The sequence below is a fragment of the Genypterus blacodes genome, unplaced genomic scaffold (assembly GCF_046128005.1).
Source record: "Genypterus blacodes isolate CSIRO-AG114 ecotype Tasmania unplaced genomic scaffold, CSIRO-AGI_Gbla_v1 ptg000021l_1, whole genome shotgun sequence".
NCBI classification, from domain to species: Eukaryota; Metazoa; Chordata; class Actinopteri; order Ophidiiformes; family Ophidiidae; genus Genypterus; species Genypterus blacodes.
In genome coordinates this window covers 3,509,954-3,532,212 of record NW_027466834.1, presented here as the reverse complement: position 1 = coordinate 3,532,212, position 22,259 = coordinate 3,509,954, and the positions used below count along the sequence as shown (strand labels likewise).

The window sequence follows — 22,259 nt, the reverse complement described above, 5'->3', positions numbered from 1 at the left end:
GGATGCATCAAAGATCATGTTTTTTAAAGACTCACCTTATCGAGGGTTCAGGCTGAGATCCTGAAACGGTTGTTGGTTCCAGTCTTGCTCGTGGCTGCTGCTGCTGCCGCCGCTGCTTATTTCGGGCATCTAGCGGTTCTCGCCGCTCATGAACTCACGCTGTCGGAATCTAAATGTGCTTTCACTCTTTCAGAATGCAAAGCCAAGCTGCAAAATGCTTCAACCGGCGACAAAATGCGTTAGCTACGATTTCACTCTCTGCAAAACCAGTGGGCAGCAGACACCAGGGAGGCGAAACCCTCTGACTCGGTGCTGGAATTTAACTGATCGATGATATTATGTTCTGTAGCACATAAAGACCGTAGACTGGTTCTGTCGGACGGCCCTTCCACTGGGTCAGGAGGCGGTGTAGGATGGTGTCTTTGTAGGGGGGATGCCCAGAGAACTTAGGAGAGCGGCCACGGATGTGAATTCCTGTTTGACATTACAAAATAAAAGAAGGAATGGCAAATCGTTAGGAAACTAAATTGGATTTTATTTTGAAAGCCAGAGCATCGCGGAAATAATTTATTTAATGTGAGCTTTATAGAAAGAGTGAATGAAAATGATTTGCCTGGAAATGATTTGAGAGTTGAGGGAATTTGGAGATGCCATTAACGCCCCGATTGCTCTCATCTAATCAAGCACACCATCCATTAATAATTCCACAACAAGTGCCAAGCATGACACAACAAACTCCAGATATAATTTTCTTTACAGATGTGATGTATAACTTTGCACTCGATTTCCCACAGTTGTTATAATTTATTGAAATTGGTGTACACGAAATGAATACAAATATGTAGAAAAATAACTGATGAAATTCTTTGCTCAAAACACAGAAATCAAGTGCCATCAACAGCGTGTATTTCAACTAATACGTCAATCAGAAACACCCACTATCCAGCAAGCTTGTTTATAAATTGCAAAATCGTAAAAGTTTTATCAACCTGGTATTTGTGGTTTATTTGTTGACCTTTTCGAAGTCTTTGCTGACACCTACTGGAATTGTTATGTTACTGTAGCGCGTGTCTCACATTTCCGTCAGGCACTTCTTAGACTACTCATATGACGAGCTATTTGTTGAGGAAGGACCCCCGAACGTCGACCTGTCGCCAGGCCTCCGGAGTTGCGGGAAAATAAAATTCGTGTAAATGAATTTATATCCACTTTGAATCAGAATCATCACATTTCACACGCCGGTAAATACTTCCAGGAATATTTAATTTTGTGTGATTAATCGAATGCATGTAGTATGAATGGGAACTGAGTTCGACTGTGAGTAATATAGAGGAAAGTACAGGATGTTTCAAGAAGAATTGGCGCTTTGTATGAATGGGCTCCGGCTTAACCCGCGAGCGCCGTACACGAGAGCCTAAACCGGCATACTTACTAGCTGTGTACGCACTTTTCCGATTACTATTGTCAGGTTATACGTAATGCCAACCTCAAAGTGGCTAAAATTGCAAACAAAGTCATTGGCAACAGAACAGGCGTGCTAATGGTAAAGTCCGCCTTCGCTAAGCTAAGCTAGCTAACAGCGGTGTTGCAGGCCGCTGGGATGCAAACTGTGGAAGTTGCTATTACAACCCCGAGCAGCCCATTTAGGGCTCCATTAGATCGTTTCAGAGCTTATGTGATATGGATGTGATGAAGGTCTTATTACTCAAATGGTTAGCTGTTTGGGGTGGAAGAACTCGACGGACGCGCACTGACACCCTTGTGTCTCATTTAAATTGAAGATAATCGGAAGTTTACCTTTCAACTGTTCTCTCTCTGACCCAACTATAAACTATTTTGCTTTCTCTAGTGTTGAGCCAGGCGAAAGGCTCTCTTAACCCAGAATAACTTGGTGGGGCCCACTGAAAGGCAGCTATGTTTCTCTACAACATCACCCTCCAGCGAGCCACTGGCATCACCCACGCCATCCATGGGAACTTCTCTGGTGAGACCTCCCATAAACACACACACATTGCTGTCACTCTGCTTCTACTTGTCTTCCATTTGTAGTTATGTGAGTTATTAACCTGTCCTTGCCCTTTTGTCTTTCTGCCTCTGTTCAGAATCAGAGGTGTTTAGTAACATGTCAGTTTTTACTAATCTCTTGGTTTAGTCTGTGCTTGTTTATTACATGGTTTTGTCCCTCTTCGTGTATTGTATACTTAATATGCCTGTGCACGTGTTGGCTGTTCCAGATACACAGGCCAAATGAAGCCATTTTATTCCTTAAAATCATGTCTTAGCTGTTCTATGACCATAAATCAAGCAGCAGAACTACCAATACCTCTGCCGTTTGTGCGACAGCATACACTCCTCATTCAGAGACAAGCCGTACAGGATTACAGTTACTAGCTCACATCTGACATATGCTGAATGGGATGTTTGTATGTTGGCAGGAACGAAGATGCAGGAGATTGTTGTTTCCAGGGGAAAGATCCTGGAATTATTACGGCCGGATGCCAACACAGGCAAGGTTCACACTCTGCTCACAGTGGAGGTGTTTGGCATCGTCAGGTCCCTGATGGCCTTCAGACTCACAGGAGGAACCAAGGGTGCGTATTTACATGACTTTCATATGTCTATTAACAGATTAAATTCTTGCAGTATTGCACCAGGACATTTCTTTGTCTAATTGAAATGCTTCTTGTTTGCATGTAGTGTCATCTTTATAAATCGTTTATTAAAGAGTGAATTTAAACCATCTCTGTCATCATCCATAGTGCATACAGTATTAGGTTTACATTGTGGTCAGTGTGGCGTTGTTGATATGTTGGTTTGTTTTTGTAGACTACATAGTGGTGGGAAGTGACAGTGGTCGCATTGTCATCCTGGAATATCATCCATCAAAAAACATGTTTGAGAAGATTCACCAGGAAACCTTTGGGAAGAGCGGCTGCAGACGCATCGTCCCTGGACAGTTCCTCGCTGTGGACCCAAAAGGCAGAGCCGTCATGATCGGTATGATAACTTTGTGAACATGATAATAATACATACATTAGTAATAAAGCCCAGTTAGGCTGGGGTGAACCGATTACGTAAATACGTCAATTTGCCAAAACGTGTGTCGATGCGTCACAATGACGCAAGACTGCTGCGCCAGGTTAAAAAAAACAATCAGAAAACAAGCTGTGCACAAAAACTGATGCGCACGATCGTGTTAAGTGTGGGAGTATTTTAGACAGACGGCAAATACTATAAAGTTCTGCAAACTAGAAATGGCTTTTCGCAGCAGTATAACTGCTCTGCACGAACACCTAAAGCGAAAGCATCGCGGGGCGCGTTATCAAGATGGCAACGTTATAATCATGTGTTATTCGTCCATTTTACAATATCTGTTGACTTTAACAGTCATGTATGAGTGAGCTGAATGCCGAACTATGTTCTTACTCTGGACACATGGAGGCCTGCGCGCGCGTCTGTGTGTGCTTGGGTGTTTAAATTGAGATTTGATTCAGAAGTTTTAGTTATTCTTGTGTTACTCAAATTGCACAAATTTTATATTCATTGGATATTAACGTCATTATAATAAACAATTAGTTACATTTTTCTATTAAAGATGATTTAATGTTAGGCTGCTAATCTTGAGGTTGCACAGTTATTTCTTCTGAAAGTGACATTAATATCACATTGCTGCATGTATTTTTGTTAAATACAGATAGCGCTCGATCACTGGAATTGAATAAGCAATATGTTGGATTGTAGAACGAAGATTCATAGTCAAAGCGTGGCTATTTGTTGTGGATTACAGGGCATAATCTTTGTTACATTTGTCTGTTTTCAAGAGAAGATTATTGAAGAAAATATTGAAATATTACTGAGATAAGTTTGATATTTATATTGGGGAAAGAATTGCTATATTGTGTTATAAATATAATCTATAGATTATCGATTTATCGAAAAAATAATCTGTAAATTAATCGTTACAATCATCAGGTGCAACCCTGCTTGTATAAAAGAAAAGCTGTAAGATGTTGTACAAACCTTATTTGAAACCATGTTGTTTTAGCCACATAATTTACATTTACAGTCCAACCACATACAATTACAACTATGCATGTCTGAAAAGTAAAAGTAGAAGATTAAAATTGTCCTTGGATTGTACAGGTGTGTCTACTATACTGCTACAGGGCCAAATCTTCAATGCAATAAGACACTTCTGATATCTCGTCCCTCTTTAGGAGCTATAGAGAAGCAGAAGTTGGTGTATATTCTGAACAGAGATGCAGCTGCCAGACTGACCATCTCCTCTCCGCTGGAAGCCCACAAAGCAAACACACTGGTCTACCATGTAGTAGGAGTGGATGTAGGCTTTGAAAATCCCATGTTTGCCTGCCTGGAAATGGATTATGAGGTAAGATTATGAAAACTCAGGATATTCTTACCTGATGATACTTACCTGTGATACTTGTTGTGCTGTAGAAAGGATGAGTTTGTCATGTCTCTTCTCTGACTACTACTGGAGAACAATTTATCATCTCTGATCTCAGCATATATGAAGGGAGTCATCTTGATGAATGAAGTGTTGTCCATTTTTTATTTTTATTGGCGTTTACTAGTTTTAGCCGTGTTGGATATGATCAATAGAGTTCTTGTTGCACTCCCTTAATGAAGGCCTTACATTGCCAGGTTCCGATCATTTGTGTTTGCTCTTTCTAGGAAGCTGACAATGACCCTACAGGAGAAGCAGCAGCCAACACACAACAAACGCTGACTTTTTATGAGCTGGATCTGGGCTTGAATCATGTCGTCCGCAAGTACAGTGAAGCTTTGGAAGAGCACGGGAACTTTCTCATCACTGGTAAGTAAACGTTGCGTTGCTGAGGTGCTGCAGGCCTTGATCGTTAACAAGAATCTTCCTTCTCATTTGTTTTCTTGGGTATTCACATTGATTTGAAACTACATAAATAAGGGCAAATAATGTAAATAGAGCTGCAACGATTATTTTTTTAACGATTAATCTACAGATTATTTTTTTGTTAAAACACTTAATCTATAGATTATATTTATTAAGCAATATAGCAATTATTTCCCCCAAAATAAATATAACATTTTCTCATTAATATTTCAATATTTTATGCAAACGGCATGAACACACACACACTCACCAGGACTTGAAGAGTAACTGTCAATTCAGCAGCTTCAATCAACACAAACTCAATACTCCTGTGGTTGGAGCCTGCTGAAACGAGGCAACTTCAGTCAAAAAGAAATGCTCAGCAGTGCAATGGTTTCTCAAAACACGGGAAGCAAAGTGGTGGAAAAAACACATAATGGAACTAACTGGAATATTATATATTTTTTATATAATTATATTATCATATATTTTTTTCCCCCATAACAACTTTGTTAGATCAGCCCATAGCAGTGTTACTAGGAGCCTTGCATTCGTTAGGGTTCAGAATTTTTTTGATCACAGTGATCATCACAGTGATCATCACAGCTCATTGCACGTCTTCTCTCACCTAGTTCCTGGGGGTTCTGATGGACCGAGTGGAGTTCTGATCTGCTCTGAGAATTACATCACGTACAAGAACTTTGGGGACCAGCCTGACATCCGCTGTCCAATCCCACGCCGCAGGGTAAGACTGTAATTTACTGTGTAGCATCATTCTTGCATGATCAGTTGGATATACAGTACTTGATGACCACAAGCTTATCTTTTGTGGTCTTATTTGCTAGTTTTGTCCAGTTGATTGTCAGGGAGTGCTTACTGAAAAAACACCCGCTGGCTTGTTTGATCAAAATACATTACTATACCCATTGTGCTGTAGAAAGGATGAGTATGTCATGTCTCTTCTCTGACTATCAATGGAGAAAGATTTATCATCTCTGATCTCAGCATGTATGTATATGACACGGGCTTTGACGGGGAACTTTCACTTACAGCATGAAAAGCAAGATTCTTGTTTCAGCTCTGCAGGCTTTTTAAATACCACCTTTTTCTTCTCTGCCTTTTCTTCTCCCCTTTGTTAGAATGACCTGGATGACCCAGAGCGTGGCATGATATTTGTCTGCTCGGCCACCCACAAGACCAAGTCCATGTTCTTCTTCTTGGCCCAGACTGAGCAGGGAGACATCTTTAAAGTCACTCTGGAAACAGATGAGGAAATGGTGAGTAAAGTTTGTTATTACAGCTGTTACTGTTATTACTTTCTTGGTGTCTGGGAAAATGAAGTGTAAAATACTGTCTGGTGTTTTCTTAGGTCACAGAGATCAGGCTGAAGTACTTTGACACCATCCCCGTGGCAACAGCTATGTGTGTTCTGAAGACCGGCTTCCTGTTTGTCTCTTCAGAGTTTGGAAACCAGTAAGCCCCAGTCTACACGATTATTTGTCTTGTCAGATCCTACTTTTGTTTATCAGTGAGCAACAAGTCTTCAGGCAGCTATAACAGTGTTTGTTCTGCATTGGAAATTCTTTTGCAACCTCCAAGGCTCACTCTGCCTGCACCAAAATGAAAAAAAAAAAAAAAAATATGGAAAGATTTAACATTTTTTTCACTTTTGGTGCAATGCAGACCAGCCAGTAGATGGTATGCATTAAAGAAACAGAAGTTACCCTAGGCCACATGCCCACGTCATATGAAAACTTAATTTATAAGGCAAAGGTGATCAGATTAACAATCTGACAGCATGAATGATTTGTGATTTTGACATATCATGAGGAAGTTATAGTAGACTACATGCTGCGACAAGTCGGCTAGTACAATGCTGTTATAGGTTTTTTTTTTTTTTATGGTGTTGACTAGGGAAGTTCAAGATGTCAACACATGTGGACTGTTGGAGAAATGTATGCGTTAATTTCACCTTTCTGCACTACATGGGTCTCGAGAGTTCTTATCAGTTGTGCCACTAAGTCAAGAAGGTGTAAATCTTGCATAGGATGGAGAAGCTTGTTGTCTCAATTAGGTTGATATACACCAGATGTTAAGCTCTGTGTGGGCTATAAAGATATGGTACAAGCCTGAAGAAATTGTCATTCTCTTCTGCTTTGCATGTAGTGATACAGAGTGGACCGGCGCTGTAATAAACTGATAATTCTATCTCCGTGAGTCTACGTGGTGAATTCGCTCTAACAAATGCTAACGTGTTATCACAGCATATTAGAGAAGCTAGTAGATCGCACAACAATGCCTGAAAATGCTTTATAGCCCTACTGCTCAGAATGTGAAGGTGACTCATGGCTGATAATGTGACTGTAAACTTGTTATCCACAGAAAAGCGTGTGATTGTAGGGCATTTTGTAATCCTGCTCACATTGTTCTATCCGTTTCCTCAGTTACCTGTACCAGATTGCCCACTTGGGTGATGATGACGATGAGCCCGAGTTCTCATCTGCAATGCCACTGGAGGAAGGAGACACCTTCTTCTTCCAGCCACGCCCCCTGAAGAACCTGGTGCTGGTGGATGAGCAGGAGAACTTGTCACCCATCATGTCATGTCAGGTATGTGTATGTGCTGCTTTGATCAGCACAATTGCAATGTCAGAATTTCACTGAGTTTCACACTGTTTTCTTGTCCTCTTTCCTATACCAAGTATTAATCATGATATATTCATGATCTTAGGTGAATTAGTTATCTCACATTAATTAAATGTGGCGTGATAAAACACAGACTAAATCTGACTTCAGCTATAAAAAAAACACAACTCCCTGAACTTACTAAGTCATATGTCTCGGTAATGTTACAAATGTGAGTGTAAGCAAAGTGGTGTAAAGGCGTGTGTGTTGGCTCACTGTCCTCTCTTTGTTCGGTCTGACAGATAGCTGATCTGGCTAATGAAGACACGCCTCAGCTGTATGCAGCCTGTGGACGAGGACCCAGGTCAACTCTCAGGGTCCTGAGGCATGGATTGGAGGTACACACACTATACACCAAGCATGCTCACCGTGTGCCACACACGCTCGCTTCCACACTATTGACTGTGAATGTGATGAGTAAAGTCATGTCTCTTCTCTGATTTAAACCTGAAGAGTCTGTTACATATTCTGATCTCAGCAGTGCCCTCAGGCCACATGTACCAGCCTGGTTTTTGGTGATAAGAATTTTGTCCCTCTTTGAATCAGGTGTCAGAAATGGCTGTGTCCGAGTTGCCTGGTAACCCCAATGCTGTGTGGACTGTACGCAGACATGTGGAAGGTAACGGCACCAGTTGTACACATTTTTAGAACCATGTTTTTCTGCAAAGCATATCCATCTCACTTTCAATCTTCATTCATTTCTCCTCCCTGTGCTTCACTGTGGTCACTCACATCTTTTGTCTTTCCATAATTTTTTTCAATAGATGAGTTTGACGCCTACATCATCGTGTCTTTCGTCAATGCCACTCTGGTCCTGTCCATCGGTGAGACTGTAGAGGAAGTGACGGATTCCGGGTTCCTGGGAACCACACCCACTCTTTCCTGCTCACTGCTTGGTGAAGACGCTTTGGTGCAGGTGGGTGAATTGCACCTTTAATCCCCCCTTCAATTATAGCAAAGAGCACATTAAATACCTGGAGTTCAGTATTTACAAGTGGGATTTTGCAAATTGTCCATATTGTTTGAGGAACAACTTGATTATCTGAGATTGGGCCTGAATCCGGGTTGGAACTTAATGTGCTGAGGCTACTGATGCCATATTTTCTATGAATTGCATACAATCAGGTTGTTAAAATCCGAAAAATTTTATTATATTCTTGCCATCTCTCACTCACATACTTTTCCCTACCATTTCTGTACAGGTTTACCCAGATGGTATCCGTCACATCCGTGCGGACAAGCGTGTCAATGAGTGGAAGACACCCGGAAAGAAAACTATCGTCCGTTGTGCTGTTAACCAGCGGCAAGTGGTTATTGCCCTCACTGGAGGAGAGCTGGTATACTTTGAGATGGACCCGGTAAGAAACAATACTAGATGTGTACGCTTCGATGTATAATTACAGACAAAGATATTATCTGGTTGGCTCATTGTTTCACCACTTAAATATGTGTTTGAAAACAATGCACTGAATGTTTTTGTCTCAATTTCTTTTGAGCGCCCTGTCAAATCTGCAAAGTGACGTGGTACCTTTCTCCCTCTTTCATATTTATCTAGTCAGGCCAGCTGAATGAATACACTGAGCGGAAGGAGATGTCTGCAGATGTTGTCTGTATGAGTCTTGCAAATGTTCCACCTGGTGAGCAGCGCTCTCGTTTCCTGGCTGTTGGACTGGTTGACAACACTGTCCGAATCATCTCCCTGGACCCCTCGGTATGAACAAAAATGACATGCTTGTCTTATTACACAAAAGACATAAAAACAAACTACACTGAATTAATTTTGATTTGTCTACATTTTAACATGGTTGTTTTTATGTAGTTGGGTTTTCTGTGATGAAATTGTCCTAATCAATTTGAAATTGACTTCATGTTTAGGACTGTCTCCAGCCATTAAGTATGCAGGCTTTACCAGCGCAGCCAGAGAGTCTGTGTATTGTGGAGATGGGAGGAGTTGAGAAACAGGATGAACTGGGAGAAAAGGGAACCATCGGCTTCCTCTACCTCAACATAGGACTGCAGGTATTCTCATGCACCTTTGCATTACAGTGTTTATTATTTCACAATTAGCCGTGACCACAAATATAAACCACACAAAATATCCAACGCTTATTATGATTGTACGTAATGATAATTCTTTTATAAAAAAACTGCCGACTACCACATATGTGTCTTTTGAAACCGAATGAAAGCACATGTAATACACACTTGCTCATGGTAAAGAGGACACACACCTGTCTTACAGAGTTTAGGAATAACGGTGTAATACTTGGTTGTGTTTTATCCTCTTTCCTAGAATGGTGTGCTGCTGAGGACAGTTCTGGACCCAGTGACTGGTGACCTGTCTGATACAAGAACACGCTACCTGGGTTCAAGACCTGTCAAACTCTTCAGAGTTAGGATGCAAGGACAGGAAGCGGTATGTGACTCAGTCCAGATTTTCTGCCTTTTCTTGAGTTGTAGATAACTTCAACGTTCAGTCAGTGTGTGAATGTTAATTGTTGTTAACTTCTTACTGGAGATTTTTGCTCAGTTTTTTTACTTTTCAACTATCATGCAATCAGGTCCACATTGAGAGATGCGAACAGGCTCACTGTTGATTGTTTCATCACAGTGGTTCTCTCCAGTAGTTTTTTTTTTTTAAGGTTAGTTCTTTTAGGTGAGTGATCCTGTCCATGACCTTTAAAGTGCAAATGTCAGGGGCCTTGTTAGAGTTAGTTTTTCTCTCCCTTTGATCTTTCTTGATTCCTGGCAAGGTCCTTGATAAACTTCAGTCCTTCCTCCCATCTGCCTCAGCTTGTCTTCTGCTCTGACCTTGTTCAGTTTAAGATAAGATAGAAGTTAATTATCCCGAGGGACATTCCATTCCAAATCAGTAATTGTTTAATTGATCATCATGGCAAGTATTAGATTATTTACTGAGCTGACCAGACGGAATATCGACACTGTGCAATTGGGAAAATCTCCTTTTTATTAATTAATACTGATAGCAGTTTCCATAGCAGCCATGCAGTAATGTCTTGGTCTCTCTTTGACAGGTCCTAGCCATGTCCAGTCGCTCCTGGCTCAGCTACTCGTACCAGTCTCGCTTCCATCTGACACCTCTATCGTATGAGACCCTGGAGTATGCATCAGGCTTTGCGTCGGAGCAATGCCCAGAAGGCATAGTGGCCATCTCCACCAACACACTCAGGTACTGGAGCTCTCTGCTACATACACACATATACCTTGTTACTTTTATGTCTACTGTGGAAAATGGAATATGTATTCATCGCCATCATCTTTAGATGCAGTAAAAATCTTTTTGAAAGTTTTGAAAAAAAAAGAAGAAAAAAAAATCAGTTTGGCCTCAAATTGAAGTTAAGTTGTAATATACTGATAACAGTGATTGAATGGTCTGGAAATGTTTGCACTTTAGACTTGATGTGATCAAGATTTGCCAACCCAGGCCTTGTAAAAGATTAGTTCACATAATTTGAAATCACATAAATCCCATGGTGAAGATATGTTGTATATTGTATATTTTTAAATGTGATTTGTTTCCATCTCTCCCTGCTCATCCTCCTATCCTGTGTCTTTATCTGATAGGATCTTGGCATTGGAGAAGTTGGGTGCAGTCTTCAACCAGGTGGCTTTTCCTTTGCAGTATACGCCAAGAAGATTTGTCATCCACCCAGAGACCAACAATCTGATTTTGATTGAGACTGACCACAATGCTTACACTGAGGCAACCAAAGCTCAGAGAAAGCAACAGATGGCTGAGGTATGAGCTCATGTGAAGCAACAAGACAAGTTTCATTGCATTCTGTGTTGGCATGCACATGGACACTTTCTGCCTGTTGTACATCCTCAGCACATTGAAAATAGATTTTCTCCTGATTGTGTCAAAGAGGAATAGATTGACATCAAGCCTGGAACACTGAAACGACCCACTTCAATGACACCTCTTCCTGGTCTTTGTCTCTGTTACCCCCGCAGGAGATGGTGGAGGCTGCTGGAGAGGATGAAAGGGAACTGGCCGCAGAGATGGCTGCTGCCTTCCTCAACGAGAATCTGCCCGAAGCCATTTTTGGGTCCCCCAAAGCTGGAGCTGGGCAGTGGGCCTCACTAGTGCGGCTGGTCAACCCCATTCAGGGGACGACCTTGGATCAGGTGCAGCTGGAACAGAATGAAGCTGCTTTCAGGTGAGATCAGTGGCCATGAGGAATGTAAACCTGTCTGCATTGTGGAGATTTGTTCTAAACAAGTGGAAGAAGTCTATTAAGAGGAAAGGGGGCAGCTAAATGCCATGAAACAAACCGGAGTGGACCCTGGCATGTTTTTGTATCCACATGCTGGTCCAAAAACGGAAAAGTAGTGTCCATCCTTTATTGTCCATTAAAAAGGAGGCTCGTCTCTGATGGGATGTGCAAAAACATATTGGATCTTGTTCTTGATGAAGAGCAAACATAGTAAAAAGGAAACAGAATTTCAACTAAAACTTTCTTTTGTCGGATTTTTAGCGTGGCAGTGTGTCGTTTCACCAACACAGGAGATGATTGGTATGTTCTCGTCGGCGTGGCAAGAGACATGATTCTCAACCCCAGATCAGTGGCTGGGGGCTTCATCTACACCTATCGGCTTACCGGGGGAGGGGAGAAGTTGGAGTTCATGCACAAGGTAGGTTCTGATTAACATTGGCCCATCAAAATGTTGTATTCATTTTTTAACTTTGAAAATTTTTGGGGGGGATTTCTTTCTCTGGTTGGACATTTTCACATATACATTACAGTTCAAATGTTTCAATGCAAGGAGGGTAGAATGGATAAGATAGTCACTTGGTAGGTGATGAAAGAACAATGAAGCATAAATGCACAGTAAAAGAGTGCGAAAGGACTTTCTTGTATAAAATGTGCTACCTGGCCATGCCAAGATGAGCGTTGGACTCATAGGACAAAGGCTCTTGAAATTGCAGCAGGCAGAGTAGCCGAAAATATTGATATTTATAAATGATCATGGCACCACACGGGAGATGTTCCATGCACTTCATGTACTGCCTTTTGGGCAATTCCCCAGAAACCTGAGCAGGGTGTCGGCCATCAGGGTGAATCAGCCCACATGCATCTGCCACCTGATGGGGAAATGAGTCAGGAGTGTCACAATGATTGCACAATATAATGTCCAGTGGTTTTCATGTTGGAGGAAATTCCCAACCATTCCACCATTGGATCTTTTGGATCAGGCTGTGTGGTACACACACACACAGATTCTGCAACCACAAGTTGACACAGTGGTACAGGCAAATATCAGACCACAAACACTGTCACAGGAATGCAGACAGACAGACGGACAGACAGAGACACACACACACACAGTCAATTCTCAGTAAGGTAACGTTGACATATTGTGGTCAGAGGATGTTTCCATCTTGTAGGGTCTATATTACTCTCCGATATGGTCTCACGTTTTGACTCCGTTGACTCTCTTTCTGTATTATCTCCATGCATACAAAAAATGATATATAATATCTCAAAAATCTAGTTCACTAGATTATTATACGTTCTTTTGGGAGGTGGGACTTGTGTGAACTGAGTAGATTTGAATTTTATACCCATCCTGATCTGTATCCAGGAATTTTCTACACTTAAACCAACTGCTGCAAATTAGCACGGATCCACGATACAAAAGCTAAAGTAACTGTCCTTATACTTAACTAAACAAAAAAGGGAAAAGTGCATCTGCTATTGGATTTTCAGAAATAGCTGTATCGTCTTGAAGTATTTGCTTTAATTTTCCATACTTGTTATTTGAATTTAAATATTTCACACTGTATTTTAAACACTGTTGGCTTTCCATTGAATTACTTGTTGGGATATACCTCACAAAACCTGTGTGGTTACTGCTGCAGCCATATTGAAGGGTAGATTTCATCTCACCTATATGCTATGTTTTGATTGGCAGACACCAGTAGAGGACGTCCCATTGGCCATCGCTCCATTTCAGGGACGAATTTTGGTCGGCGTTGGAAAGCTGCTAAGAATATATGACCTTGGAAAAAAGAAACTGCTCCGCAAGTGTGAGAACAAGGTAAAACAGGATGCACCTATGAACCCGTCGATTATGGACTCTACTGTGCATATGACTAAGATTTCACGCCACAGTCAAATTTGAGATGGTTTTTGTTGAGTGTCCTTAACTCCTCTTCCTCTTTCTTCCTAGCACGTTCCCAACCTGGTGACAGGCATTCATACCATTGGCCAGCGTGTGATTGTGACTGATGTTCAGGAGAGCCTCTTCTGGGTTCGCTACCGGCGTAATGAGAACCAGTTGATCATCTTTGCAGATGACACGTATCCCCGCTGGGTGACCACAGCCTGCCTGCTAGACTACGACACTATGGCCTCTGCTGACAAGTTTGGGAACATCAGCATTGTAAGCAATGGGGGGGAGACTGTTGGGTGTTCTGCATGTCTGACTTGCATGTTTAGACTAATTTGTTATTCTTACCCCTTAATGACAGCGGGGAGAAAACAGAATATTATGCGGTGGAATATCTTTTATGAATCACAATCAAGACCAGCCACAACCAAAACAGCTTTATGGGCCGTTGTGTGACACACAAGTCAGAAAATGTTTGTTTTTTTTCCCAGGTTCGTCTTCCACCCAACACCAGTGATGATGTGGATGAAGATCCCACAGGAAACAAAGCGCTGTGGGATAGAGGCCTCCTTAATGGAGCGTCACAGAAGGTAACATTCCTGTTTTAACTACACCAGTGCTAAGGGCACAGCAGTGAGTTTGTTGGTGCATTTGTCCGTCAGTCCACACCTTTTGTCCTCACTAAAAACCTTTTTTTTTTAGTTCCAAACAATTTTGTCATATAGCTCCATCCTCTAGTGCAGTCAGTCCCACCAGAAAGCTCAGATGTGTTTGTGTCTGCACTCACAGACGATGTACACAAAACATAGACAAACAAACGCACTACATAAAACATCAAGCATAGGTTCAGTATGCGCATACACATGCAACGATAGAAACACATTCTATAAATGCACAGTGACACATATGCTGGTCACAACTGTTATGGTAGCACTAACTGGGAAAGTCCCTCCAAATGAGACATTATCCGTTATTTCCAGTTGCTTTGTGAACAGCTGTTTCTGTCACTGCTTGTTGATTTGACGATGTCCCTTGACCTTGGCACTGCACTGTCCCTTTCTAGATGAGGATAAGGATATCTGGAGCTTTCCAAACTTAGAATGTCTCCAGTATGTGTGTGCAGCTGGCTGGTTGAACTTAATTAGTGATACATGGCTTGTTTAAATGATGCCCTACCTTCAATTAGATCCATTCCACATGTACTTAATTGATTTATGTCAAAAGATCACAGACAAGGAGTCTCGCAGCTTGTCTGTTCAGGAAAACGGCGACTGTCTGAATCCAAATTGTCACGGTTTAGTATTGTCTGACATGTTATTTTTGTCTGTCCCTGGCAATCAGAACCTAAACTGTGTTTCCATCCAAGTGATTTTAGTTAACCAGTGTTTCCGTACAAATGTTCTCAGTATAGCTGATGGAAACGGGCATAATCTAATATTTTATAAATCTCAACGAAAGGTGTTTCTATGTCCCTTTTAGGGATATATACCATACTCAAATCGTCACAAAAATTGCAATGGAAATTTCTTTTGAAAAAAATCCATTTACAGTAAAAATCTTGCATCACGACTTCACGTGCTTTCCTGATCAAACAGCACGGTGCAGAGCTACAGGCCGAGTTTCTCTCAAGCTACTTATAGAATGAGTAAATGTAAGCAGAATTGGACGGGAACGGGCAAAGGAATGCTGGCACGTTTCAGTAGTTAGAGAGACGGAGAAAATCAGCTACATCACAAACTATATCACGAGTATAGTAACACAGTATAATGATCCAGTATTTGGTGAAGTTTGTCTCCAGAATACCTCTGAGAATTCAGAGAGAGACTAACACAGCCCGAGAAAACACCAATTACAGTTTTTTAATGACCACACACACATTATCTGCTCTCTGGAGATGGTATTTCTGGGCACAAAACCAAACTTGGAATCATACTTATAAATTCCATTTCACTTTGTTTTTGCATTCTTGGTCTCATTAATCTGATGACAGCAGTCATGTCCCGTCTGTAGTTTGCACACACAGGTTCACTGCTCCCAAATGCGTTCTTTGTCTAAAATACCCTCTGATTCTTACTGACGGACATGTTTTTTGTATGCTTATTGGATTAAGTTGGACCATCCGTACCAATTTCCTTTTGGTAGTGGGTGACGGTGTGTGTTTTCTTCCTGACCTTTACAAGAAGTTCACCGTTTTAAATACATCCAGTTGAAATACAGTTGGATCCAAGTGATGACTTAACAAGTCACTCGTGTTCACAAATTCAGGGGTGGGGAACCTCCGGCCGTTTGATCCGGCCTGCAAGACAATTTTGGTTCTTTTAATGACAGCATATAAATAATTATACTGTGATTCTAATCCCCCATCAGACCCCATCAATTTCGAAGCGTCCACTGGGGGGGAAAGAAGAGCGTTTAGGTTGCGACGATCTTCCACAATGATTCTCCCTCTCTGTCTCCTAATCCTCTTGCTAAGGCTGAAGTGACATCAGTCTTTGAGAGAAATGAGAAAAACACTCTGTCCCCTTTGTCTCCGCAGGCTGAGGTGATCGTAAATTACCATGTAGGAGAGACGGTGTTGTCCCTTCAGAAAACCACTTTGATCCCTGGAGGTTCAGAGTCGTTGGTCTACACCACACTGTCTGGCGGCATTGGCATCCTGGTCCCGTTCACTTCACATGAGGTAACCCACGTGCATAGTCTACACCAATATCTTATCTTAAAGGCTTTGGAATACTTTGTAACCTTGTGCACCTCGATCACATGACACATTTGTCTCCCTTCCGCCTTTTCATTCTTGGCTTTTTCTTTCTGCAGGACCATGACTTCTTCCAGCATTTAGAGATGCATATGCGCTCAGAGTTCCCTCCGATGTGTGGAAGAGACCATCTGAGCTTTAGATCCTACTATTTCCCTGTCAAGGTTGGTCTCGGTTGATCTCTACACTCTGTTCACGCTGTTGAACACCACTTTGTACTGAGTCTTGTTTCTTTTCCATCCTCCTCCCCAGAATGTGATTGATGGAGATCTGTGTGAGCAGTTTAACAGCATGGACCCTCACAAGCAGAAGAGTGTGGCAGAGGAGCTGGACCGAACACCGCCAGAGGTCTCAAAGAAACTAGAGGACATTCGCACTCGCTACGCCTTCTAATTTATACACACAGGTTCAGATCCCCACAGCAGAGACAGGTGGACCAGTGCACAACCATGGACATGCATTGGTTGTCATACAGTTTAGTGCAGGCGATCACATGTCGTCCCAATTATCACAGTCGTGGATGTGAGCAGCGTTCACAAACAGGAGTGTAAGACCATTCACTCAAAAATGCATAAGGTTTCTTGCACGTCCCTTGGCTGCTGTTTCCACAGATCCACGGAAACAAAACCAGCGAGAATCCAAAAGCGTCATTTCCCATGATAGGTTTCCGTTCAGGCAATCAGTGGTTTCACCTCTCAGGAAGTTTTGAATACTCTGCACTGTGGCTGTGATTCACCTTGTGGCCAATTTGCAAGTGATTCATACGGCCACTGAAAGAAAGACACATCTGCTTCACTTCACCCAGCAGCTCAGTGAAGCGACCTTCCCAGTCATTCATTTCACTCATACAGTTTTGCGCAAATTTCCTTTAAATTCTCCATTGAGGAAAATTGTGCCAAAACTTTCATCTGTAGGTGAGTTGGCGATTATTATGTAATAGCTCATGACAAGTAGATGTATAGAAAGTCCCCAATGAAGACGTGTAGTGATGCCTGGTGACGCCTGAGACTCTAAAAATGAATCTTTCTACGCTGCAGACAGAAGACAGTTGTTGCTTTTGATTTTTACTTTGTTCTGTATTTTTGCGCTCAATGAAATGGACATGTTTAATGTAAATGTGTTATGATGTGGTTGATCTGTTAATGGAGGTTGTACCATATTCTCAGATGGTATGAAACCTCTTATCCCCCAAATGTCTAATTGATGATTCGTCGGCTCAAAGTTGGACCTCAGGCCACAGGTCAACAAGTTCTTACATATTGTGGCATTAGAAAATGCTCGAGCTCAGACTCCGTGAGTGGGTGGGGGAGCAGTGAAGGTTTGCGCTGGGTGGTGTTCTCAGTCCTGTAAATTCCCAACCTCAGCCACAAGCACAGACATGGCATTCCACACATGTCGCTCAATTCAGGGGTTTGTGGGTTGGGGGCAGTGGTTTGTTTTGTAAATAAAGTTGTTTTTTTTACTTTTAACGTGTTTTGAGAAGTCATTTCCTCTTAACTGTCCTGTGAAGAGCTGTTGCTCAACTCCCAAGTGTCCATGGCTACATTTGTCTCAATCATAAAGCTGTTAACGGTCCCTATGTCATTAGTTTTTGTTCATTTTGTTCACAAAAGCCAAACATGGACACAAGGATCTGCTGACCTTGTGGTCTAAGTCCTGCTGTAAAAATCCATCTTTATACAGAATCAACAGCTTTCATTAAACAATTTCAGTGACGATGGTCATTCTGCAAAAACTAGATTATTATTCCCTTACTATTGGCAGGTTAATAGGTTAAGATACAAGTCAGACAAGCTGCCGCATTCCGGCAGAAAAGAGACCATGTTCACATCCTTTTTATGAGCAGTTAAGTTACATTTTAAGTGTGTTTATTGATGCGTGGTTGCATTTAAAACCACCCTAATGGTTAGGTGATCAATAAAGTAGAAAGAAAGACAGAATATAAAATATGATGAATTGCTTTAGGTTATAGTATAAAAATAGTTTATATGTATTTTATTCTATATATTTGTATGTACAGGTGCTGGTCATATAATTAGAATATCATGAAAAAGTTGATTTATTTCAGTAATTCCATTCAAAAAGTGAAACTTGTATAATGTATACATTCCTTCCACAAAGACTGATATATTTCAAGTGTTTATTTCTTTTAATTTTGATGATTATAACTGACAACTAATGAAAACCCAAATTCAGTATCTCAGAAAATTAGAATATAACTAGACCATTAGAAAAACAGATTTTTAGAAATGTTGGCCAACTGAAAAGTATGAACATGAAAAGTAAGAGCGTGTATAGCACTCAATACTTAGTTGGGGCTCCTTTTGCCTGAATTACTGCAGCAATGCAGCGTGGCATGGAGTCGATCAGTCTGTGGCACTGCTCAGGTGTAATGAGAGCCCAGGTTGCTCTGATAGTGGCCTTCAGCTCTTCTGCATTGTTGGGTCTGGCATATCGCATCTTCCTCCTCACAATACCCCATAGATTTTCTTTAGGTTAAGGTCAGGCGAGTTCGCTGGCCAATTAAGAACAGGGATACCATGGTCCTTAAACCAGGTACTGGTCGCTTTGGCCCTGTGTGCAGGTGCCAAGTCCTGTTGGAAAATGAAATCTGCATCTCCATAAAGTTGGTCAGCAGCAGGAAGCATGAAGTGCTCTAAAACTTCCTGGTAGACGGCTGCGTTGACCTTGGTCCTCAGAAAACACAGTGGACCAACACCAGCAGAAGACATGGCACCCCAAACCATCACTGACTGTGGTAACTTTACACTGGACCTCATGCAACGTGGATTCTGTGCCTCTCCTCTCTTCCTCCAGACTCTTGGACCTTGATTTCCAAAGGAAATGCAAAATTTACTCTCATCAGAGAACATAACCTTGGACCACTCCGCAGCAGTCCAGTCCTTTTTGTCTTTAGCCCAGGCGAGACGCTTCTGACGCTGTCTCTTGTTCAAGAGTGGCTTGACACAAGGAATACGACAGCTGAAACCCATGTCTTGCATACGTCTGTGCGTGGTGGTTCTTGAAGCACTGACTCCAGCTGCAGTCCACTCTTTGTGAATCTCCCCCACATTTTTGAATGGGTTTTGTTTCACAATCCTCTCCAGGGTGCGGTTATCCCTATTGCTTGTACACTTTTTCCTACCACATCTTTTCCTTCCCTCGCCTCTCTATTAATGTGCTTGGACACAGAGCTCTGTGAACAGCCAGCCTCTTTAGCAATGACCTTTTGTGTCTTGCCCTCCTTGTGCAAGGTGTCAATGGTCGTCTTTTGGACAACTGTCAAGTCAGCAGTCTTCCCCATGCTTGTGTAGCCTACAGAACTAGACTGAGAGACCATTTAAAGGCCTTTGCAGGTGTTTTGAGTTAATTAGCTGACTAGAGTGTGGCACCAGGTGTTTTTAATATTGAGCCTTTTCACAATATTCTAATTTTCTGAGATACTGAATTTGGGTTTTCATTAGTTGTCAGTTATAATCATCAAAATTAAAAGAAATAAACACTTGAAATATATCAGTCTTTGTGGAATGAATGTATACATTATACAAGTTTCACTTTTTGAATGGAATTACTGAAATAAATCAACTTTTTCATGATATTCTGATTATATGACCAGCACCTGTATATGCTGTGTATAGATAGATAATGGCGTCGTCAGTCTCAGCTGCAACATCAGATAGAATCAAACATTACACACGTTTAACACTTGTGACTTTTATAAAGCCTGAGAAATAAAAAGTATTGTCCAGTAAGTGATGTCCTGGCTCCGCTGCTTTATTTGAGCTGTGGCACGTGTGACAGCAGCAGGTTCAGGTTATAGCATAATGGGAAGCTAATAAAGGTTTATTCTCACTGAGGCAGACCAAAACTCTCAGCTTCATTACAATTCTGTCCTGCCTTTAGATGTGATGGCAGCGATGATGAGTTTTGACTTGGCAGACTCAACTTTCCTAAACAGTGCAACTTTCCCGGACATGGACATGGACAGGTCACATTAAATCACTCTCTCTCTCCTGGCCCGGCCAAGCATCCTGTTCTCCAAACAGAGGTTTACGAGAATAATAAGACTCATGTAGCTTTAAATGACACAGTTGAGCTGTAGATCTGTGATCAGGAGTATCACATAAAATTTAATTATGCTCTGATATCTTCTTAACGACAGAATATGGTCCAGAAAATGTTGCCGGGGGGAAGTGATGATGGACAGCAGAGCAAGCACCTGGTCCATCTTCAGATTTCTAAGATTAAAAAACAGTTTCTGATGACAAACTCTAAATAAATAAATGCATTACTATAACTGCAGTCCTTTATTCCCATTATAGTGTGCGTTCAAGACAAGTTTGTCCTCATTTAGCCTTGGCAGAGGTACAGTATGTGCCAAATGAGAACCCTTTTAGTTTCACATTGATTCTTTCAATTAATTTTAAAATGATATAAATTAATAATAAAGTTCATTTATAATAATCCATCTGTATTATATGTGCATATATAATTGTAAGTCATCAGATTTCATCTTTGACATGTACACTGTATCAAAATCCTATCAAATGTAAAGGCTTTGTGCGTGTGTGTGTGTGTGTGTGTGTGTGTGTGTGTGTGTGTGTGTGCTTGTGTGTGCGTACACACACACTCCCGTCTGGTCTGCTCTTTCATGGGTCATCAAGACTATAGTGGCTCATTCATCACGCCGCATTCCTGTGCCTGCCACCTCCCGTCTGCATTTTTTTACCCACCGTCTGTGTTGGTGGCTTTGAAATGGAGCTTTCTGATTGTACTTTGGTCTGAATGACTCTAGCTTGCATAACTTCGTAGTGACAAAAACACTCATTGGGACGAAGCTTGTTTGTGAGAAGCTACTGCTGAGTGAACAATGTTTTTGTAGTTTTAGATTTCAGTGGTTGTTTCTAAATGCTGAGCTAAACGAGTTCACAATAAAAACACATCAATAAAAATAGCAGTTGTTGTAACTGAGGCAGTAAATATCACAAACTGGTCTACAATCAAGGTCACAAGTTGCAATTACTTGCCCTGCAGCTGACTCTCAATACAGCAGACTTATCATTTCATCATTAGTTATACCCATACATAGCTCTACATAAACATTCTAAAAAAAAACATTTGGGCAAACAAATGGGCAGTATGCAGTGATGTTTGTAGGAGCATCGAAGTAGCATCAAACTCATCCAGTTTGGTTTGACAGGTAGAGCTGTGAAACCTGTGATTTTGCTGTGATTTTGCATCATCTAACCATTAAAGATCACGTGAAGCAATGTGTTACTTATGTGAAGTAGTTGGAGTGGCTTGTTGAATTAATCAAGCTCCAACATCTTACCTTCAAACAGGTGGGAGGACTTATCCAAGGGTCCATGAGGTCGATCCTGAGGCTCAAACACGGTTATGATCATGACAACTATACTTTTTGAAAGTTTGGGAGTGTCAAATGATATATTGGGTTTTTCACGAGTTCATTGAGTTCATTTCAGTCAAATAGAATGAATAAGTGCGAAGGAAACTATTATCTACCTGTCTAACCAAACCACTGTCCAGTTTGGTTTGACAGGTAGAGTTGTGAAATTTTGCATCATTCAAACCATTAAAGATCACCTGAAGCAATGTGTTACTTATGTGAAGTAGTAGGATTGGCTTGTTGAATTAATCAAGCCCCAACAAGACAACATCTTACCTTCAAACAGGTGGGAGGACTTATCCAAGGGTCCATGTGGTCGATCCTGAGGCAAACATGGTTATGATCATGACAACTTTACTTTTTGAAAGTTTGGGAGAGTCAAATGATATATTGGGTTTTTCACG

The 22,259-nt window shown here is 41.4% G+C and overlaps 1 protein-coding gene across 2 annotated transcripts; it reads left to right on the top strand.

The window, feature by feature from the left end:
- The first annotated feature begins 1,129 nt into the window (after window positions 1-1,129).
- On the top strand, window positions 1,130-17,917 carry sf3b3 (splicing factor 3b, subunit 3). Of its 2 annotated transcripts, none has more exons than XM_076142126.1 (27): window positions 1,130-1,189; window positions 1,850-1,984; window positions 2,436-2,591; window positions 2,827-2,997; window positions 4,218-4,390; window positions 4,696-4,837; window positions 5,506-5,618; window positions 6,013-6,150; window positions 6,243-6,346; window positions 7,318-7,483; window positions 7,801-7,896; window positions 8,105-8,177; window positions 8,323-8,474; window positions 8,761-8,916; window positions 9,114-9,269; window positions 9,434-9,577; window positions 9,852-9,974; window positions 10,594-10,748; window positions 11,144-11,318; window positions 11,534-11,739; window positions 12,058-12,214; window positions 13,496-13,621; window positions 13,754-13,966; window positions 14,185-14,283; window positions 16,230-16,373; window positions 16,508-16,612; window positions 16,701-17,917. In XM_076142126.1, the coding sequence occupies exons 2-27, from the start codon at window positions 1,915-1,917 to the stop codon at window positions 16,839-16,841; spliced, it is 3,654 nt and encodes a 1,217-aa protein (XP_075998241.1). In that variant the 5' UTR covers window positions 1,130-1,189; window positions 1,850-1,914; the 3' UTR covers window positions 16,842-17,917. The 2 variants fall into 2 exon arrangements, with proteins under 2 accessions (XP_075998241.1, XP_075998240.1); XM_076142125.1 differs by having other exon boundaries at window positions 1,133-1,241.
- Window positions 17,918-22,259: the final 4,342 nt, after the last annotated feature.

Bases quoted from the DNA above. Each gene is read 5' to 3' on its own strand.
- sf3b3 (XM_076142126.1), top strand. From the start codon at position 1,915: ATGTTTCTCTACAACATCACCCTCCAGCGAGCCACTGGCATCACCCAC. The intron at 1,985-2,435 runs GTGAGACCTCCC...GTATGTTGGCAG, and splicing joins CATCCATGGGAACTTCTCTG to GAACGAAGATGCAGGAGATT. The intron at 4,391-4,695 runs GTAAGATTATGA...TGCTCTTTCTAG, and splicing joins GCCTGGAAATGGATTATGAG to GAAGCTGACAATGACCCTAC.